The sequence below is a fragment of the Stenella coeruleoalba genome (assembly GCF_951394435.1).
Source record: "Stenella coeruleoalba genome assembly, chromosome: 6".
Taxonomy (NCBI): domain Eukaryota; kingdom Metazoa; phylum Chordata; class Mammalia; order Artiodactyla; family Delphinidae; genus Stenella; species Stenella coeruleoalba.
In genome coordinates, this window is record NC_137151.1 from 69,905,818 (window position 1) to 69,923,859 (window position 18,042).

The following is an 18,042-nucleotide window of genomic DNA, read 5'->3' on the forward strand; positions in this document are numbered from 1 at the left end:
AAAAGGATGGGGCATGTTAAATGGACATAGGAGTCAAGCTGACAGAGCAGGCAAAGGCCAACTGGAACAATTTGAGCAAAAAAATAAATAAGAGTATTAGATTATAACCGATTAAATAAACATCTGAGTCCAGGCTGATAGGAATAAATGATTAAATAAATAAGTGAGGGAAAAGGAAAAATCCTCTTTCCAGAAGAATTCAAATTAAACAATGTATAGGGACTGAAATAGAAAATCACTATTAGAATACCACAGTAATAACTGATGCAGGCAAGATCTATCAATGAATACTGACATCAGTGGGCAAAGTTAAGGATATGTGCATAGCTTCAAATATTTCCACCTCCACTATCTCTTCATTGGTGTAACTCAACTGTATTGGCTGTTTCCTGAACATCCTCTCCATCTTCCCACCGTGATCATCTTTAATAAGCTTTTACTATATGTTAATCACAGTCTCTCAACGGTAGTGCTACTGACATTTTGGACTTGATCATTCTTTGAGTGCACTGTAGGCTGTTTTACAGCATCCCTAGAATCTACCCACTAGGTGCTGTTATCACCCAACCCCTGAGTTGTGACAATCAAAAAATGTGTCCAGGGACTTCCCTGGAGGTCCAGTAATTAAGAATACGCCTTCCAAAGCAGGGGACACAGGTTCTATCCCTGGTCGGGGAACTAAGATCCCACATGCCAGGTTTAGGGCAACTAAACCTGTGTGCTCTAAACCCCGCGCGCCACAACTAGAGAGCTGGCGAGCTGCAACTACCGAGTCTGCATGCTCTAGAGCCCACACGCCGGAACGAAAGATTCCACATGCTACAGTGAAGATCCTGCATGCCGCAACTAAGACCTGATGTGGCCAAAATAAATATTTTTTTTAAATTAAAAAAAAATGTGTCCAAACATTGCCACATGTCTCCTAGGGGCAATAATGGCCCTCAGTTGAGAACCAAAGATCTAAATCCTTACCATTCTTCACAGTTCAGCTTAAATGTCACCTCTTTTATGAAGTCTTGTTATGCCAAATGGAATTATTTTCTTATGCTAGCATGCCACAGTTTTTATAAAGTGTGTTTTCAATCAGTTATTACCTTCAGCCTTGAACTGTATGTATGTACATATCCCTTATTAAATTTTCTTGGGGGTAGAGAGAAACTATGCATCTCAATTTTATAGGCCACTACAATACCATTTGTTGTCATACATGAAGTAGGCACTCAATAAAAGTTAATAAGATTAAATAAATTAGTGAGAAAAGTACTTAATTAAACTAAACATTTTATTTCTTTAATTTTGCTCTTGATATACTATATTTTAAAGAGAGTATTTAGTAATAGTTTAGTATTACTTCACTTAAGTTCCATGTTTTGATGAAATATACGACTGAGTGGAAGAGAAAATATGACCTATCTAACTAAAGCACCACTATTCATTTGCTTGATTAACCAAGAGAAATCAGCTTCAGTGTTAGACCTGCAAATACAAACATAAATGACAATAGCTAAAGGGCAGGTACTGTACCGTAGTAAACCAATGAAGAACTCTAGCTCTGATCCTGCCATTAACAGAACAATGACATGCAGGTCAAGTAGAGACACTTCAATTTACTTCTTGAAGCTGTCCTGTGCACCTTTTCATTTCAGTGTATGTTGAGGAAATATCTTTGTAAGAGGCCTCAGTAGTTCAAGTATAGACATTTATTTTTCTTCTAAGTTTTGTATAAGTTGGGACTTCTCTATAAACTGTATGTGGAGTCACATCAATCAATATTTTATGTGAATTATGGGTAAGGTTGGAAAAAGTGCCCATCTATCAATATAAGAGTAAAGACAGTTCACAGGGAATACAATCCTATCATTGGGGCATTCAATTCAATAAAGCTAATTTAATATATGATTCAGGAAAGGATATTCTCATGCAATTGACTATTCTAAAAACACCAGCATAGTGGAATTTCTTACCTATTATCATATGATTCTTGTTCTTTAAGATATTGTTGCATTAATTCTTCTTGTTTCTTCTTATCATATGATATTTTCTGTTCTGCCATCCATACCTAAATTAGTAAAGTACAAAACTTAAGTAGGAAGTTTGCTCTCTTTTATAATAAAATATAAAATGCTATTGTATATAGTTTACAACATCATCTATTTTGGTCATAATGTCATTATCACAAAACAACAGTTGAAAATCTGGTTTGTGCTTTTATATAAGTCCTTAAATATAATCATTCAAAACAGCTAAACTTTCAGGCAAAAATGTCAAACTTGATAACCACGCTGAGCACTTGGGGTACAAATGCTTCTTGCATTCAATCCCTCTGTTGTTGTTTCAGAGATGAGAACAACCATCTCTCTACATGGAATATGTCTAGTCCAAAAAACATACAGGGCACAACCAGTAAGGTTAAATGGTGCCCATGGATGCCAGTGGGTGTCACTGACACCCCAAGAGAGGAGAAATGGAAGACAAATAGGAGAAAAAAAGGAAAGGAGATGAAAGGTAGTTGTAGAAAAAAGGGAAGAGACAAGAGAGGAATCAAAGAGATGCATCTGACGTCCTGCAGTTGCTCAAGGGCACCACCACCACAGGCTGAATGCGTCCCTGTGTGAAATTCTCAGAATCGTAGAAGTGGTGACGGTAAAAAGCCCACACAACTTATGCACTATATTTAATCATGTTACTTCCAGGTTTAAAAGGTATCAGTGACTTCCCACCTCCTATAAAGTAAAGGACAAAATGTTTGATAACCATTCAACATAAACAGCAAGGCAAAACTTTCTCTCCCAACAAGCTAAGTTTTAGAAGGTAAATTCAAGGAAAAATATTTACACTGATAAAATTATAATTATTAAATGTAGGTGGGGGCAGGTAAGTGCGGGGAGAAGGATGGGGGACAAGACTGCCATTATTCAATTTTAGATGCAAAACAGTAGTTATCAGTATTTAATAGTGCTCAGATAGGAAGCTTCTATGGGCACCACAATCTGAGATTAATATGGAGATAAAAGCAAAAATAGCAATGAAAAGAGAACCCTTCAGGGACAGATATACCTGAAATTTCTTTTGGTATAAGTTTCTGAAAGTTTCTTCCACTGCCTTCATAACATAATATACATGCCATAACCAACATAACATTACCAATGTAATGTTATAGTAGAAGAAAAGTCTACACTTGGGATGGGCAGTAAAAGGCACATGTTTGGAATTTTCACTGTAGCTCAAAATGCAAACAGTTGCAATAGAAAAATGCAAGGTGTCATTGCCTGGTCAAATAATACATTAATAATAACATTCTAATGATTAACATATTCTAACAATAACTACCATTTATTTAAAGCTTTAGATTTTACAAAGTTATTTTACTAGTCTCAATTGCTCAAGAGCTTAAATACATGAATATTTATGATGAACTAGAATAAAAAGTAGTAAAACATATTCTTGCTTACAAAATGCTCAGAATCTGCTAATAGAAAATCATACTAACTTTTCTGTATGTTTAAGATATTTCATAATAAAAAAGACAGGAATTGTGTAAATAAACAGTAACAATATTTGGGCCTGGGCTGAGGGCAGGGGAGGGGGGTATATGGTGACTGTGTTTTTCATAACTTATGTTTTTATATGGTTGCATTTACGCCAATAAATCCTCAGCTGGGAAAAAAAATAGTAACAATAAAAATTGATATTTGGAACAGAGTATGTTCAACATGAAGAAATAGAACAAGACAGTGTTCTAGGGGGCAAGGAAGAAGGCTGGTATAATGGAATGCTTTATAGCCAAGTTTTGGTTTTTAGAAGTTCTTTATTTTTTAAATGAAGTAACTATATTCACAGGTAGCCAATATTATTCCTGTTTTGTATATCTTTCCAAAGATGTTCACATGGACATACACATAATATACATAATATAATATACACACATGCATTTTTGGTCACTCTTTTCATAAATGGTAACATATACAGCATATATATACAATATGCTGTACACAGAGAATATGTATAAAATAAAATTCTATACCATGAAGATCATTCCCAGATCAGTAAACAAAATGCTTTCTTGTTTCCTGGGGGATGGGGTGCTGAAGAATATCATTCTTTTGTGGGGCTACACCACCATTCATTTAACCAATCTCCTGCTGTACTGATGGGCATTAAGAAATTTCCAATCTTTTACTATTACAAACTCAGCTGCAATAAATAACCCTGTTACACAAGTAGCTTCATACATGTTAAACAGGATTTTGAAGCGGATCAAAATTTTGCCAAGGGAAAAACAGGGTAAGATATTACCAGCAGAGGGAACAACTCAGACAAAGATCCAGAAGTGTAAAACAGGAATTAAGTAGCTTGATTTTACCGGAGTATAAAATCTATGGTGGGAGAATAGCAGTAAGGCATGAAGAAGGAAAAATAAACTGGAGCCTGGTTACCTGGACTTAATCCTGTAGTATTTTAATAAGGAGCTAGAAGAAATCAGAGTTGTGCTCTAAAATGACTACTCTATGGAAACACCCAAATATTCATCAAATGATGGATAAATAAAATGTGCTATATCCATATAATGGAATTATTCAGCAATAAAAAGGAATGTAATACTGATACATTCTACAACATGAACTCTGAAACATTATGCTAAGTGAAAGAAGGCAGTCACAAAAAAATAACATATTGCATGATTCCATTTATATGAAATGTCGAGAATAGGCAAATCCACAGAAACAGAAAGCAGATTAGTGGTTGGCTAGGGCTGGGGAGGGGGAAGGATTAAGGACAAATGGGGAGTGACTGTTAATAGATATGGGTTTGGGGGGGCGTGATGAAAATCTTTTAGAACTTTTGTGGTGATGATAAAATTCATAAATATACTGAAAACTACTGAATTGTACACTTTAAATGGGTGATTGTATGGTATGTGAATTACACCTCAATAAAACTGCTAAATAAAAAAATAATTATTCTGATGGCTAGATGGGTAGAGAATGGATTTGAGAGGGGTCAAGACTGGCAGCAGAAAAACCAGTTAGGAAATATAACTGTCTAGGTGAAAGATGATGAGGGTCTAAGCTAAGATACAGGCAGTAGTGACAAGGAGGAGAGATGGATTCAACAGATATCTGAGAGGTAAGACCAATAGAATTTATTAGCTGACAAGATAAAGGAGTGATGGGAAAGGACGAATCCTGAGTCTCTGGCCTGGGTGACTGGATGAAGGGTTGTGTTACTACCTGTATTTCCTACTGATATGAAAACAGGAAGTATAAAAAGAAGAGCAGATTTAGGATAAAAGGTAAGTTCCATTTCAAATATGCTGAGTTTGAGATGCCTGTAGGATATCAAGATGAAACTGTCTAGTATGTAGCTGTCTTCAGGTGCCTCCAGCTAAGGGGAAAGATCTCGCACTGTAGATTTGAGAGTCAGGAGTAAATAAGGGGCGGTTAAAACTATAAAATTGGCTGTGATTGTTTGGGAAAGCATACAGAGTAAGCAAGACATGGGCCAGGGATGAAACTCTTGTTACCACCTGTATTTTAGGAGCAGGCTAAGGATAAGGGTGTGTGTAGGGGCAATTAACATTTTATTGAGCACTCGCTCTATGTGTTGGGCAATGTGCTAGGTGGTGGTACTTATTTCAAAGTCTTTATCTACACCATCTTATTTAGTCCTCATAAAAATTTTCACAAGTCAAGGCAACTGATACTAATTATTCTTAACTTATAGATTAGGACACTGAGGATCAGGGACATTAAATATTTTGTGTAAGGTCTCAGGGCTAAAAGTGACTGTGCTGGAAAAACAGAATCTAGGTCTGGTTTCAATGCTCATACTCCTCCTACCTCACCATTCTGCTTTCCACTACTATAATACTCAACTCAGTTTTTCTGTACTGGACATAGTAGACCTGTAAGTGGTTATTTAAAAAGCCAAAGTTCAATGAGGTCACCAGACAGACGGTACATGATCAAGTGGGATAAAAAGAGTAAGCAAGGTGTGGCTTTATTTCCCTTTTAAGATCTATCTTAAATAGACAGGGAGTCTTCTTTGTACAGGACAGCAGAGCTCAGAAGCCATGATCTCTGGGATTCGAAAAGTCAACATCAGAATCTGCTGCGGGAAGTTATGAGGAAGCCGGTTATCGGTCTTCATATCTTAAAAGATTTACATTCTAGCTGACAAAACCGAAAGAGCACACAGAGCCGCCCGTCTCCTGGCTGATGTACAACAGAATAAACGAGGGCCAGCGGAGAAGGGACGAGAACGCCAGGGCTTTAGGCATGGAGAAGAGGCGACTGTCCCAGGGATCCCAGAGACTCCACCACTCTCACCTCCAGGAACCCCTGGGAACCCAGGCGCCAAGGGCCTGCTCCCCGTACTCACTTTCTTGATGTTGGATTTGGAGGCAGGATGAAAGTCCTTCTTGCACATGAAATTGGCGAAGGATTTTCCCATTTTGGCGCCTGAGCTGGGGAAGGCGGCCGCTAGAGCTGAGAGCAGCGTAAACAAACTCGGCTGCCTAACCGGAACTGCGCCTCCCGTGGCAGAGGGAACTTCCGGGGTCAAAAGGGACAGCTTCCGGCAATTAGCGCCTGCGGTGCTCCCTCTTCGCCCCTTCCTCCTTTCACTTTGGGCCCCTCGGAGGCCAGGTGAGGGGCGTGCACGGGGGTGGGGCGAGCATAGTAGTTCTTGGAAGCGGGAAGTCGGGAACTGCGGCGCGACGGCGCCGAGGGGCTCCTGGGAGCGGCTGCTGGGAGGGGCTCCTGGGGGGGGGCTGCAGGGAGGGGCTCCTGGGAGGGGTCCGGGCCGCGGCGCGGGCTGCAGTTTGGGTGCAGCCAGTTTGGGTGAGGAGTGCGGGCTGGGTGGCGGCTTTTCTGCAAGGAGGTGCTTGAAGTCCGAGCCCTTTACTCTGTGAACTCCATTTCGAGTTGCATAAACTTTTCTAAACCAACTTTTTCCATCTGTGTTACTAAAGTAGTAATTCTTGCCCTAACTGTAGCACGTTTGTGAGGATCAAACGATGTGATGTTTCTGAAACCGCTTGGTGAACTAAAACACATAAAGTAGAATGTCAACTCCAAAGGAGCGAGGACTCTATTTTGTTACCAGTACGGTGCCTGGTGCAGAAAGATATTTATGAACATTTGTTAAATGACGAATACATTTTAGGAGTTAGTAAAGGCTCTCAAGGCTTCCCCTCCTAAATGGGCTAGGTGTCTAACTAGGTGGCATGTTTCCTTAGCTTTCCTTATTACCGCAGTTAGCTTAGATCACCTAGTGAAGCTTGATGGCTCTTCACGGTTTTGAGTGGACGTGGCTGTAGGGGATCCACCAACCAAATCCTCTCGCGGGAGGGGGTGAGCGTGATGTCAAGAATAAGCCTTTTGTAAGAAATTGACTCTTCTGATGAATAATAATAAGAGCTTTAAGTGGTATGTTCTAAGAACTGAAAAACGGTTTACACACTGTCTTATTAAATTCTCCTAACAGCCCCCAAGATATTTACCGATGAGGCAGGAGACTTAGAGATTAAATAGCCTGCCAAAGTTAGGTAGTGGTGGAATTAGTTTTGGAACATAAATAGAAGGGGATCTAGGATATAAAGGTTGAAATTCACACGGAAAAGAACAGAAGCAATGGTGACCGCTCTGTTTCCATCATTGAGGAAAATAGAAAAACCCTTAGGTGTTTCAGGCTGAAGTTGTTTCTTTCTTACTTGAGTCATTTTGTTTTCTTTTGAATGAATCATTTATTACATTTAAATCTGAAACTAAAACAATGTGCCATTCTGGAAGCAAACAAATTCGACTAAATTGAGGATTTAAGATTTTCCAAATTACAAATGAAGACATGATCTTGATATTAAATTATACAATCAGGATTCACAAGTTGAATGTGAACGTCTTCCTGGAAATAACAACAATTTGGAATTTTATTGACATGTTTTTGTATTTGTCTGATTCAGTGAGTCTGTTTCAAAATTTCAGTCTTATTAGTATTGTAACCAGTTCAAAAGAGACCCCGTCTTCCCATCTTTGAGGAAACACTGGGTATATAATACTGTGACTTTTCCATAAGTGCCAGTGATGAGAATACAAAGATTAATAAGACATACTCTCAGCTCTCAAGGATCTCACTGTCCACTAAGAAGACATATATATACAAATATAGTCTTTATAACAGTAGAGCTAGGTACAGGTGTTCCCAAATATGGAAATAGTGAAAGGAGATTCAAGGAAGACTTCAGGAGAGAAAGAGCTTAGAGACTAAATTTGACCTATAGACTAGAAGAAGGTACTTGTCATTCCTATTTTCTTGCTAAATCTTGTAGTACTAGATTCATTCCCAAGTCATTTTCTTACTGATACGAAATTTGAAACTTTAATGAATATCCTATGTTAGATATGGCGGTAATATCCCCTGGTCATCAAGTAAAACTCTTTGTTTTGTATATACTAAAAATGCTTTTCTCTTTTTATTTTGAATCTTCCATATGATTTTTAGTTTTAAAAAAATGGAACCTTGTTCCTGTGACACTTTTGTGGCACTACCTCCAGCAACAGTTAATAACAGGATTATTTTTGGAAAAAATTCAGATAGACCCTGTGATGAAGTACAGGAGGTAGTTTATTTTCCTGCTGCAGTTCATGACAATCTGAAGGAACATCTTAAGGTAGGTGAAATGCATGTTTTGTTAGCAATATTTTTCTTTAAAAATATCATAAACAGGGCTTCCCTGGTGGCGCAGTGGTTGAGAGTCGGCCTGCCGATGCAGGGGACACGGGTTCGTGCCCCGGTCCGGGAAGATCCCACATGCCGCGGAGCGGCTAGGCCCATAAGCCATGGCCGCTGAGCCAGCACGTCCGGAGCCTGTGCTCTGCAACGAGAGAGGCCACGACAGTGAGAGGCCCACATAACGCAAAAAAAAAAAAAAAAAAAATATCATAAACAGGTTTTTAAAAATCATTAGCCATTTGGCAGAGGCTATAGAAGTTAAAAATTTAAATTTGAAAAATAATTTGAATTAGAACTAGACTTCTGGTCTTTAATTTCAATGATTTTGAGGAAGCTGAAATAACAATAATAAGAATTGTTAATTCTTTGATCAGATATTTGAATGCTTACCATATGCAAGCACGTCGAATAGGGCAAAGCCTGCTGTCAAGACTAGTTCTGTCTTCCAGGAGCTTAGAGTCTAGTAGAGGAATAGGATGTGTATGTAACTAACTGCATTGTAAAAAAGGATGGTTTAAATGCTAAATTTAAGTAAGGGCAACAAGTTGTGACATCAGTGGAGAATCAAGTAATTCAGACTAGGAATTAAGGAAGGCTTCACCAGGAGTTGGGGTTTCAGCTGGAGTTTGATGGGCAAAAAGGATTCTGATTGGTGTAGAATAGGAAAAATCATTCCAGACTCTGGAAGTAACAGTTTTATCTTCGAAAAAGGTTTTTGGATCCAGTGGTAACACTATCAACACTATACACTTTATGCAGTCACTTGATAGTATACAGGTCAATTAAAGGACCCTTTAAATTTTTTATTTAAAAAATCCATTTAGCATGGAACTTAAAGTAAAAATTTCATACTATGCTTTTACTCCTAAGTTATATAGTTTTTAGATTCCGTTTTATTGATATTCTAATACAAAAATATATTAAATATTAGACATTTTATGTATACAGTTGTTTCTCCACATCCGTGGGGGATTGGTTCCAGGAGCCCCTAGGATATCAAAATCCTTTGATGCTTAAGTCCCTTATATAAAATAGCATATAAATGCATATAACCTATGCACATCCTCCCATAAACTTTAAATTATCTCTAGATTATTTATAGTACAATGTGAATGGTATGTAAATAGTTGTAAATACAATGTAAATGCTGTCTAAATAGTTGCCAGCAAATGTCAAATTCAAGTTTTGCTTTTTGGAACTTTCTGGAATGTTTTTTCTTTTCCTGAATAGTTTCAATCTGTGTTTGGTTGAATCTGTGGATGTGGAACCTGTGTGTGTGGAGGGCTGACTTTACTAGGCCAGTTTTTTTCTTTTGCTGAGATTATTTATTCATCTTGGGTCCATTTCTTTTTTTTATTATTTTTTATTTATTTGGTTGCACCAGGTCTTAGTTGCGGTAGGCAGGCTCCTTAGTTGCAGCTCATCAGCTCCTTAGTTGAGGCACGTGGGCGCCTTAGTTGTGGCGTGTGAACTCTTAGTTGCGGCATGCATGTGGGATCTAGTTCCCTGACCAGGGATCAAACCCAGGCCCCCTGCACTGGGAGCATGGAGTCTTATACACTGTGCCACCAGGAAAGTCCCTTGGATCCATTTGTATTTTATCTCTTCATATTTAAGTCTCACCTATCCTCTAAGCCAGTGGTTCTTATTCTTTTCACTGCTGTGGATATACTCGGTGATTCCCACATGTGACATGGGCATCTATATATTTAAGGGCTACCATATGGAACTTACATCACCAATCAAGAAACACTGGACATTGAGTTTGAGATCTGTTTCCTTACACTTCAACTCAGATACATCTTTCTCTACAAAATGTTTCAAGATTCCACAGCTAGAAACTATCCCTTTCCTGAGCTTCCATTAGCACCCCATCTTCACTTTTCTTTATAGTCTTTATACTTTATATTTCATTGTATCTTAGGTAATGTAGAAGTCTTAGTTTCTTGACAGCAAGATCTGCATCTGATTCATCTTTGAAACCAATATATCTCTTAGCAGTGTTTTATCGTAGGAGATGCTTAGCAAATATCTGAATGAATAAATGCTCTAGGGACAATGTTTTAAGTGTAATGCCTCTATTATTGAAATTTTCAATTTAGTTATAATCTCTTTCATAATCGTCATGTCTTCTGATGGATTTTAAGATTCTAGACTTTGATAACTTTTGTTTTTTGGTTTTATTGTTATTGTTATGACTTTCTCTACAGTGTACTTACATAGAAATTGATCAAGTTCCTGAAACATATGCTATTGTCCTTAGTCGCCCAGCTTGGTTATGGGGGGCAGAAATGGGAGCCAATGAGCATGGAGTTTGCATTGGGAATGAAGCTGTATGGGGAAGAGAAGAAGTTTGTGATGAAGAGGCACTACTGGGCATGGACCTTGTCAGGTTATTTTTTTGTTATATTTTTGCAGTGTAGAACTTGTCTAAATTTAAAATTTGTTGTTAACTCTTAACATGTTTTTATCTTCCCTTTTTTTTCATTTTTTGGACTTTGATACTTTAGTTTGTGTTAAAAATGCTTCAGAATACAGGCATTCAATTTCAAGACTCAAATATCATTAATTAGGAGAAGGGAAGGAGTTGAAAATTATGATTCATTGGAAGTACCTAACTTACTTTGTCAGACTGTAACTAATTCTCACAGTCACCTTGTGGGGTATTATTATTATTATCCTAATTTTACAGATGAGATACTTAAGGTTCAGAGATAAAGTGATTTGCCATTAAACTACCAAGTTGGAATTTAAACGATGATCTTTTTGACTCCAGATCTTTGTTTTCATGATTCCAAACTGACTTCACTACTTCACAAGGAATAGCTTAGAAGTTGGATTTCAGTGTATCTGTTAACTTGAAAGGATTTTTACTTGGAATATAAACACAAAATCTCATGTGCATGAAATTATTTAAGAAACATAATGGAAATTTATTTTAATCTGAGAACTTTAATATTTTTATTTTAGACTTGGTCTGGAAAGAGCTGATACAGCTGAAAAAGCCCTCAATGTCATTGTTGATTTATTAGAAAAGTATGGCCAGGGTGGAAATTGTTCAGAGGGCAAGATGGTATTTAGCTATCACAACAGTTTCCTGATAGCTGATAGGAATGAGGCCTGGGTTCTGGAGACTGCAGGGAAGTACTGGGCAGCAGAAAAAGTACAAGGTATGGACAACTTTTCATGATTTAATTTGTTTTACAATTAATAAAAAACCTCTTAGTTGCATTTAATTGTTTTTCAAGATTTATACTCCAGTGCAATGAAGTCGAAAACTGAAGGGGAAATGAAAAAATTTGAAAGAACATACATTGAAAGAGCACTATAAAGGGCTTTCTTGAAAAAGAGGAAAAGGTGGTGTTATCTCTTTTTAATATATATGATATTAATTTCATATAACCTGTATACATTTTCTGTGCAGTAGCTCTTGGCTGTTTTATTGTACTTTTTCACTTTTTTTAAACCCCTCCCCTTTTTCACTTTTTTATGAAGTGAAACCATTTCTTTACCATTTTTTCCTGTTTTAACTTTGGGCTGAACTCCAAAATTTTATCATGTGTGGATATGGAGGTGAGGACAGGGTAGTGTTATTGGGGATTGGTGACTGTGGGTTTAGTCGTTAGAAAGAATATATTGATACAATAGTAAAGTATAAAAATTTGATGTCATTGAGTAAATAACACAGTTGATTGTTTTAGAATGCTTTGCTTTTTTTCCCCTTGATTTCTTTGTAACCATATATTCCTCTCATTTTTCAAGTGAGGAGATCCAGAGATATGAAGTGATTTACTCAAGGCAGTGAATGAGAGACTTAGAATTTAAATCTTTCTATCCTGACTCTCAGTTCAGTATTCTTTCACTAGAGTACAACCTTGTGCTTAAGCATGATCATGTACTTCTTGTGTAATTACCTCCTGCATGTCATAGTTTTACAGGGGGGATAAGATACACATGTGAAAATATTAAATGGCAAGTGAATAACACACACACACATATGCAATGAACCTTTAGAGAAAGGAAAAGTCATCGTGAGCTGGAGAAATTTGGGAAGTCTTCATGAAGATAGCCTTGAGCTTTGGAGGATTTGGATGTTATTTTTCAAAACAGGTCATTGACAGTTGTTTTGATGGACATTTTATTTTATATTTTGCATGTATGTTTATTAATACACAAAACTGAATTTAGACTCTTTTTATTATTGTGATAATTGGCCTGATTATACCATTAATTACTTTTTATTTTGTCAAGTGTGCTACATCCAAGAGAAAAACAAATTCTGTTGAAAAAGATAGCCCCACCGAGCCATCCAAAACAAACACCTTCACTGAGTCTGATTATCCAATTGTAGATTAACTTTGCCAACTTGTTTCTCTTCCTATTACTAAATTAGCCCAAGAACTAAGTAGTTTAACTATAGGGAATTATCTACTCATGGAAAATTCCTCTTCTCTTTGATTCTATCATGACTTAAGTCTATTTTTGTAGTGAGAATATCCCAAGTATGATTTCATTAGAGTAATTAAATTGATTTCTACTTGGCAGACTATCACTCTAAATCTGTTTTAAAATGTTATTAATTTTCATTTATCATGATCTACTTCATTTATTCTGATCTGTTTAGAACAGACTTTTATTGTTTCTTCTGTTTTGTATTTTAGTTGAAAATTTTGTTATAACTTAGTGCCATGATATTTTTAGAAGCCTTATATTTCTGTTCTAAACTTACTTATGACTATTTTTTAAACAGTAATTCATATAAAAGACTAATATCTAGAATATATAAAGAACTGTCAAAACTCAACAGTAAAAAGACAAATGACACGAAGAGACATTTACCCTAAAAGGATATACAGATGTCACAAAAGCACATGAAATGATGTTCACCATCATTAGCCATTAGGGAAATGCAAACTAAAACCACAATGAGATACCACTCTACCTCTATCAGAATGGCTAAAAATTTTTTAATGACATTCCCAAATGCTAGTGAGAATCTGTAGGATGGTACATTGCTAATAAGAATGTACAGTCACTCTGGAAAACAGTTTGGCAGTTAAAAAAAACCTTAATATGCAACTATTATACAGTGTAGCAATTGCAATCTTATGCATTTATCCCAGAGAAATAAAACTTAAATGCACACAAAAACCTGTACATGAATTTTTAGAGCAGCTTTTCCCATGATACCAAAAACTGGAAACAACCTAGCTGTCCTTTAACTTGTGAATGTTTAAACAAACCATAGAATGTCTATAACATGGAATACTAGTCAGCAATAAAAAGGAATGAATTGTTGATACATACAATAACCTGGAATAATCTTTAGGGAATTAAACTGAGTAAAAAAAGCCTAAAGATTGTATATTGTATGATTCCATTTATATGATTTTCTTGAAATGACAGTTATAGAAATGGATAACAGATGGTTGCCGGGGTTAATGAAGGGGTGGGCGTGGGAGATAAGTGGGTGTGGCTATAAAAGGGCAACACGAGTGATCCTTGTGATATTCTGTACCTTGACAGTATAAATACCAGTATTTTGCTTGTGATATTATGCAAGATGTTACCATTTGGGAAGATGGTGTAAAGGTGCATAGCTCTCTCTTTAATTCTTACAACTACATGTGAATCCATAGTTACCTCAAAATAAAAAGTTTAATTTTAAAAAGTAATTTATTTATTTGAGTATGTAATAAATAGATGCACATGGTACAACATTTAGAAGCCTATATTTACATTGAAATAATGATTAAAGATCATAATGTACAGAGATAGATATATTACATTAAATATGACTTTTCTTCTCCCTTCCTCTCTTCTTTGAAAATAGAGGGAGTTCGTAATATTTCTAATCAGCTTTCTATAACAACCAAGATTGATCGGGAACACCCAGACATGAGAAGCTATGCTAAGCAGAAAGGTTGGTGGGATGGTAAAAAGGAGTTTGATTTTGCTGCAACATACTCTTATCTTGACACAACCAAGATGATGACTTCTCCAGGCAGATACTGTGAAGGCTACAAACTTCTGAATAAACATAAAGGTAATTTTAAATAATATTAGAATGAAAATGGTATTTTGTGTAAATATAATGTGGGTATAATAAAGTTTGTTTTTTGAAAAAATATTCTAAGTAAGATATAGTTTTATTAAAACTGAAAACGGGGAATTCCCTGGTGGTCCAGTGGTTGGGACTCCGTGCTTCCACTACAGGGGGCACAGGTTCGATTCTTGGTCGGCGAACTAGGATCCCACAGGCCGTGTGGCACAGCCAAAGGGGAAAAAAAAGAAAAAAAAACTGAAAACATTGTGATACTGTAAGCTGTTTTTTTTTGTGGTACGCGGGCCTCTCACTGTTGTGGCCTCTCCCGTTGCGGAACACAGGCTCCGGACGCGCAGGCTCAGCGGCCATGGCTCACAGGCCTAACCGCTCCATGGCATGTGGGATCTTCCCAGACCGCGGCACGAACCTGCGTCCCCTGCATCGGCAGGCGGACTCTCAACCACTGCGCCACCAGGGAAGCCCCTGTAAGCTGTTTTTTGAGATGAGTGAAGTGCTATATAATTGTGAGATGGTAATAATTCTTTCTGAAAGACAAGTTCAGATTTGCTATCCTCAAACCCTTTTTTCAGTTCTTAGTAATATTCTTAAAGCCAAATTTGGATTACTTTTCTTCTCAGAGTTCATTGGAACATGGAGATGGTTTTCTTTGACTATTGCTGCTGCTTCTTTCATTTATCTTTTGATAGTACCCTTATTGGTTATTTTCTAATTTCAAAAGTTATATCTATAACTTGTCAAGAAGACAAACTGAGCAGATATAAGAATTCTCCCTTTCCACTCTTAAACTCTAGAAATGTTGAATAACATATTTAAACATTAAGGACATATATAGATAGGTTTAAAGACAAGAAGAGGAAATCACTAGGTACCAAAAATGAAGAGAGAACCCATAGTGTCAGCAAGATTTGAGGTGTCTCTTCTCCATACAGTCCTCCTTCTCTCTGTGTCAAAGGGGAGATTGTGGACCACATATCATTCTTAGAGGCTAGTTTTAACATCCATGAGAATGTAGGTGCCTAGCTGAAAGACCTATTTGGGGAGCAGGAAATGGACTAGTTACTAAGATTAGTACTCTGCTCCATGCCCAGAGTCCCAGCCTGGAATTGAGCTGTCTGCTGTCCCAGGCTCTGGGTCAGTACATTCTCTTGTGAGTGACTGAACTCTGAGCAACATGTATTTTGTAGACTCAGCTAAGGCTACCTGTGCTGTGTTGAGAAACAAAGTGGTTTGTAACCTGCGAACCACAGGTATGCAGAATTCCAGCATACCTGTGTCTCTATGAATATATGACAAATATTCAGATTTTACTCAAATTTCCCATCCAGATGAGAAATCTGCTATAATGAATCTTCATGTAACTGCTATTAAAAACATGGACATTCAGATAAAAGGATGTAGTTTCTACATTTATTATGGATAGTTTCTATTATTATGTCCTCAAGTTCATTGATCTTTTCTTCTGCATTATCTAATATGCTGTTAATCTCAGTAATATTTTCATTTCAGTTATTATATTTTTCATCTCTACATGTTCTAGTTGGTTCTTTTTGTATATCTCTCATTTCTCTATTCATTACCTTCATGTTTTTCTTTAAATCCTTGAGCATATTTAGCAGACAGCTGTTTTATAATAGTTGTTTTAACATCCTTGTCTTCTAACTCCATTATCTCTGTAATTTCTGAGTCTGTTTCTGTTGATTTGATTTTCTTCTGGTTTTGGGTCACATTTTCCTGCTTATTTGTATGTTTAATAATTTTTGATTAGATGATGGACATTGCAGATTTTAATCATTGAGTTCTGGATTTTGTTTTATTCCTTTAATGAGTGTTGGACTTTGTTTTATCAGTTAATTTCATTATTTAGGGAACAGTTTCATCTCTTTTAGGCCTATTTGCTTTTCTAGGGTAGCTCTAGAGTTGCTATTATACCAGGGCTAGTTTAGTCCCACTAAAGGCATATGATCCTTCTGGGATCTCTGCTGAATGCCTTGTGTATTAAATGAGATCTTGTTACTCCAGCTAGTGGGAACTCAAAAGATTCCCAGCCCTGTGTTAGCTTTATGGATTTTTTAAAAAACTCATAGTTTCCAATAATTGCTCTTTCCTTATAATTTGTTCTTTGTTTGGTCTTGTGGAGTTTCACCCTATGTGTGTGTGCAAATTGGTATTCAGCCAGAGGCTCAATGGACCCTCTGTACAGGTTGCTAGAAAGTTTTTGAGAGGTAGCTCATTCCTCTTTGGTGCTCTGCTTTGCAAATTCTACCACCCTGACCTCCCTGAACTTCCACCTCTGTTTCTTCAACTTAGAGTGATCTTTGGGCTATGTCTGGGTCCCCCTCCCTGCACTGTTGTCTGAAAATTGCCTCCAACAACACTGAGCTCCTGGAGTCAACACAATGGTAGGGCTTACCTTATTTGTTTCCTTTCTCTCAGCGATCATAATCCTACATTACCTGTTGTCCAATATCCAAAAACAGTTTTATATATTTTGTCCAGTTTTCTGTTTGTCTACAGTAGGAGGGTAATTCTAGACCCTACTGTTCCTTCATGGTTGGAAGCAGAAGTTCTATTTACATTATACTGAGTGTTTTTTGCAGTATAGAAGAGAAATGCAATTCATATCCAGTAAGATATGTTATTATTTTGAACTGCACACAAGCACAATTATTGGGCATTCATTGAGAGTTAAATAAATAGATGATTAGTGTTTACACACTTCCCATTATGCAGAAGTTCTTGGTTGATTGTTACATAGGTTTTACAAGTATTTAGTAATATTTGGGGAAATTGATTGAGTTTTTAAATATGGGCTAGGAATACATTATTATTTCTTCCATTTAAAATAATGGGTTGTAGGCTCTTGCTATTCAGTGTTTATAACAGTTTAGATTCAGGTAAGGAGGCTGTATGTATTTTATTAACCACCCATATGGAAGCCTTCATTATCCATGGTCTGCCAGGACTCTCCCAGAAATTCCCTTTGAAGATGATTTCACAGGAAAAAAATTATAAACACATGAGCAAATACAGTACTAAAAGCGAAACAATCCATAGACCCAACAAATACGGGAAATTCACACCCAAGAACAAATTAGCTGATTTAAAGTTAGCTAATGATTAAAACTATCAAAGGTATTTGTTAATATTAAGGAATTATTATTTTAAAATTCAGATGTGGTCATTGTATTTTAGCTATATTTATAAAAAAATTCCTTTTGTATAGATAAGTACTGAAATATCAT

General features: G+C 36.8%; 2 protein-coding genes across 7 annotated transcripts in view; one reads left to right on the forward strand and one right to left on the reverse strand.

Moving 5' to 3' along the window:
* CIRSR (corepressor of RBPJ and splicing regulator) overlaps window positions 1-6,510 on the reverse strand; it is a 40,227-nt gene extending 33,717 nt beyond the window's left edge. The window contains exons 1-2 of the mRNA XM_079923656.1: window positions 6,382-6,510; window positions 1,965-2,059 (exon numbers count right to left, since the gene is read on the reverse strand). Of these exons, the coding sequence (XP_079779782.1) occupies window positions 1,965-2,059; window positions 6,382-6,453 (167 nt within the window). The 5' untranslated portion in view covers window positions 6,454-6,510. The remainder of the gene's footprint in view (window positions 1-1,964; window positions 2,060-6,381) is intronic.
* A 69-nt stretch (window positions 6,511-6,579) lies between these two features.
* Window positions 6,580-18,042, forward strand: part of SCRN3 (secernin 3) — a 37,952-nt gene continuing 26,489 nt past the window's right edge. For 3 of the 6 annotated variants that reach the window (XM_079924303.1, XM_079924301.1, XM_079924306.1), the window contains exons 1-4: window positions 7,998-8,671; window positions 10,944-11,125; window positions 11,704-11,903; window positions 14,567-14,779. In XM_079924303.1, coding sequence (XP_079780429.1) covers window positions 8,492-8,671; window positions 10,944-11,125; window positions 11,704-11,903; window positions 14,567-14,779 — 775 coding nt within the window. In that variant the 5' untranslated portion in view covers window positions 7,998-8,491. Of the gene's footprint in view, window positions 6,648-7,997; window positions 8,672-10,943; window positions 11,126-11,703; window positions 11,904-14,566; window positions 14,780-18,042 lie in introns of those variants that run through there. The other 3 variants (XM_079924302.1, XM_079924304.1, XM_079924305.1) reach the window with 3 other exon arrangements.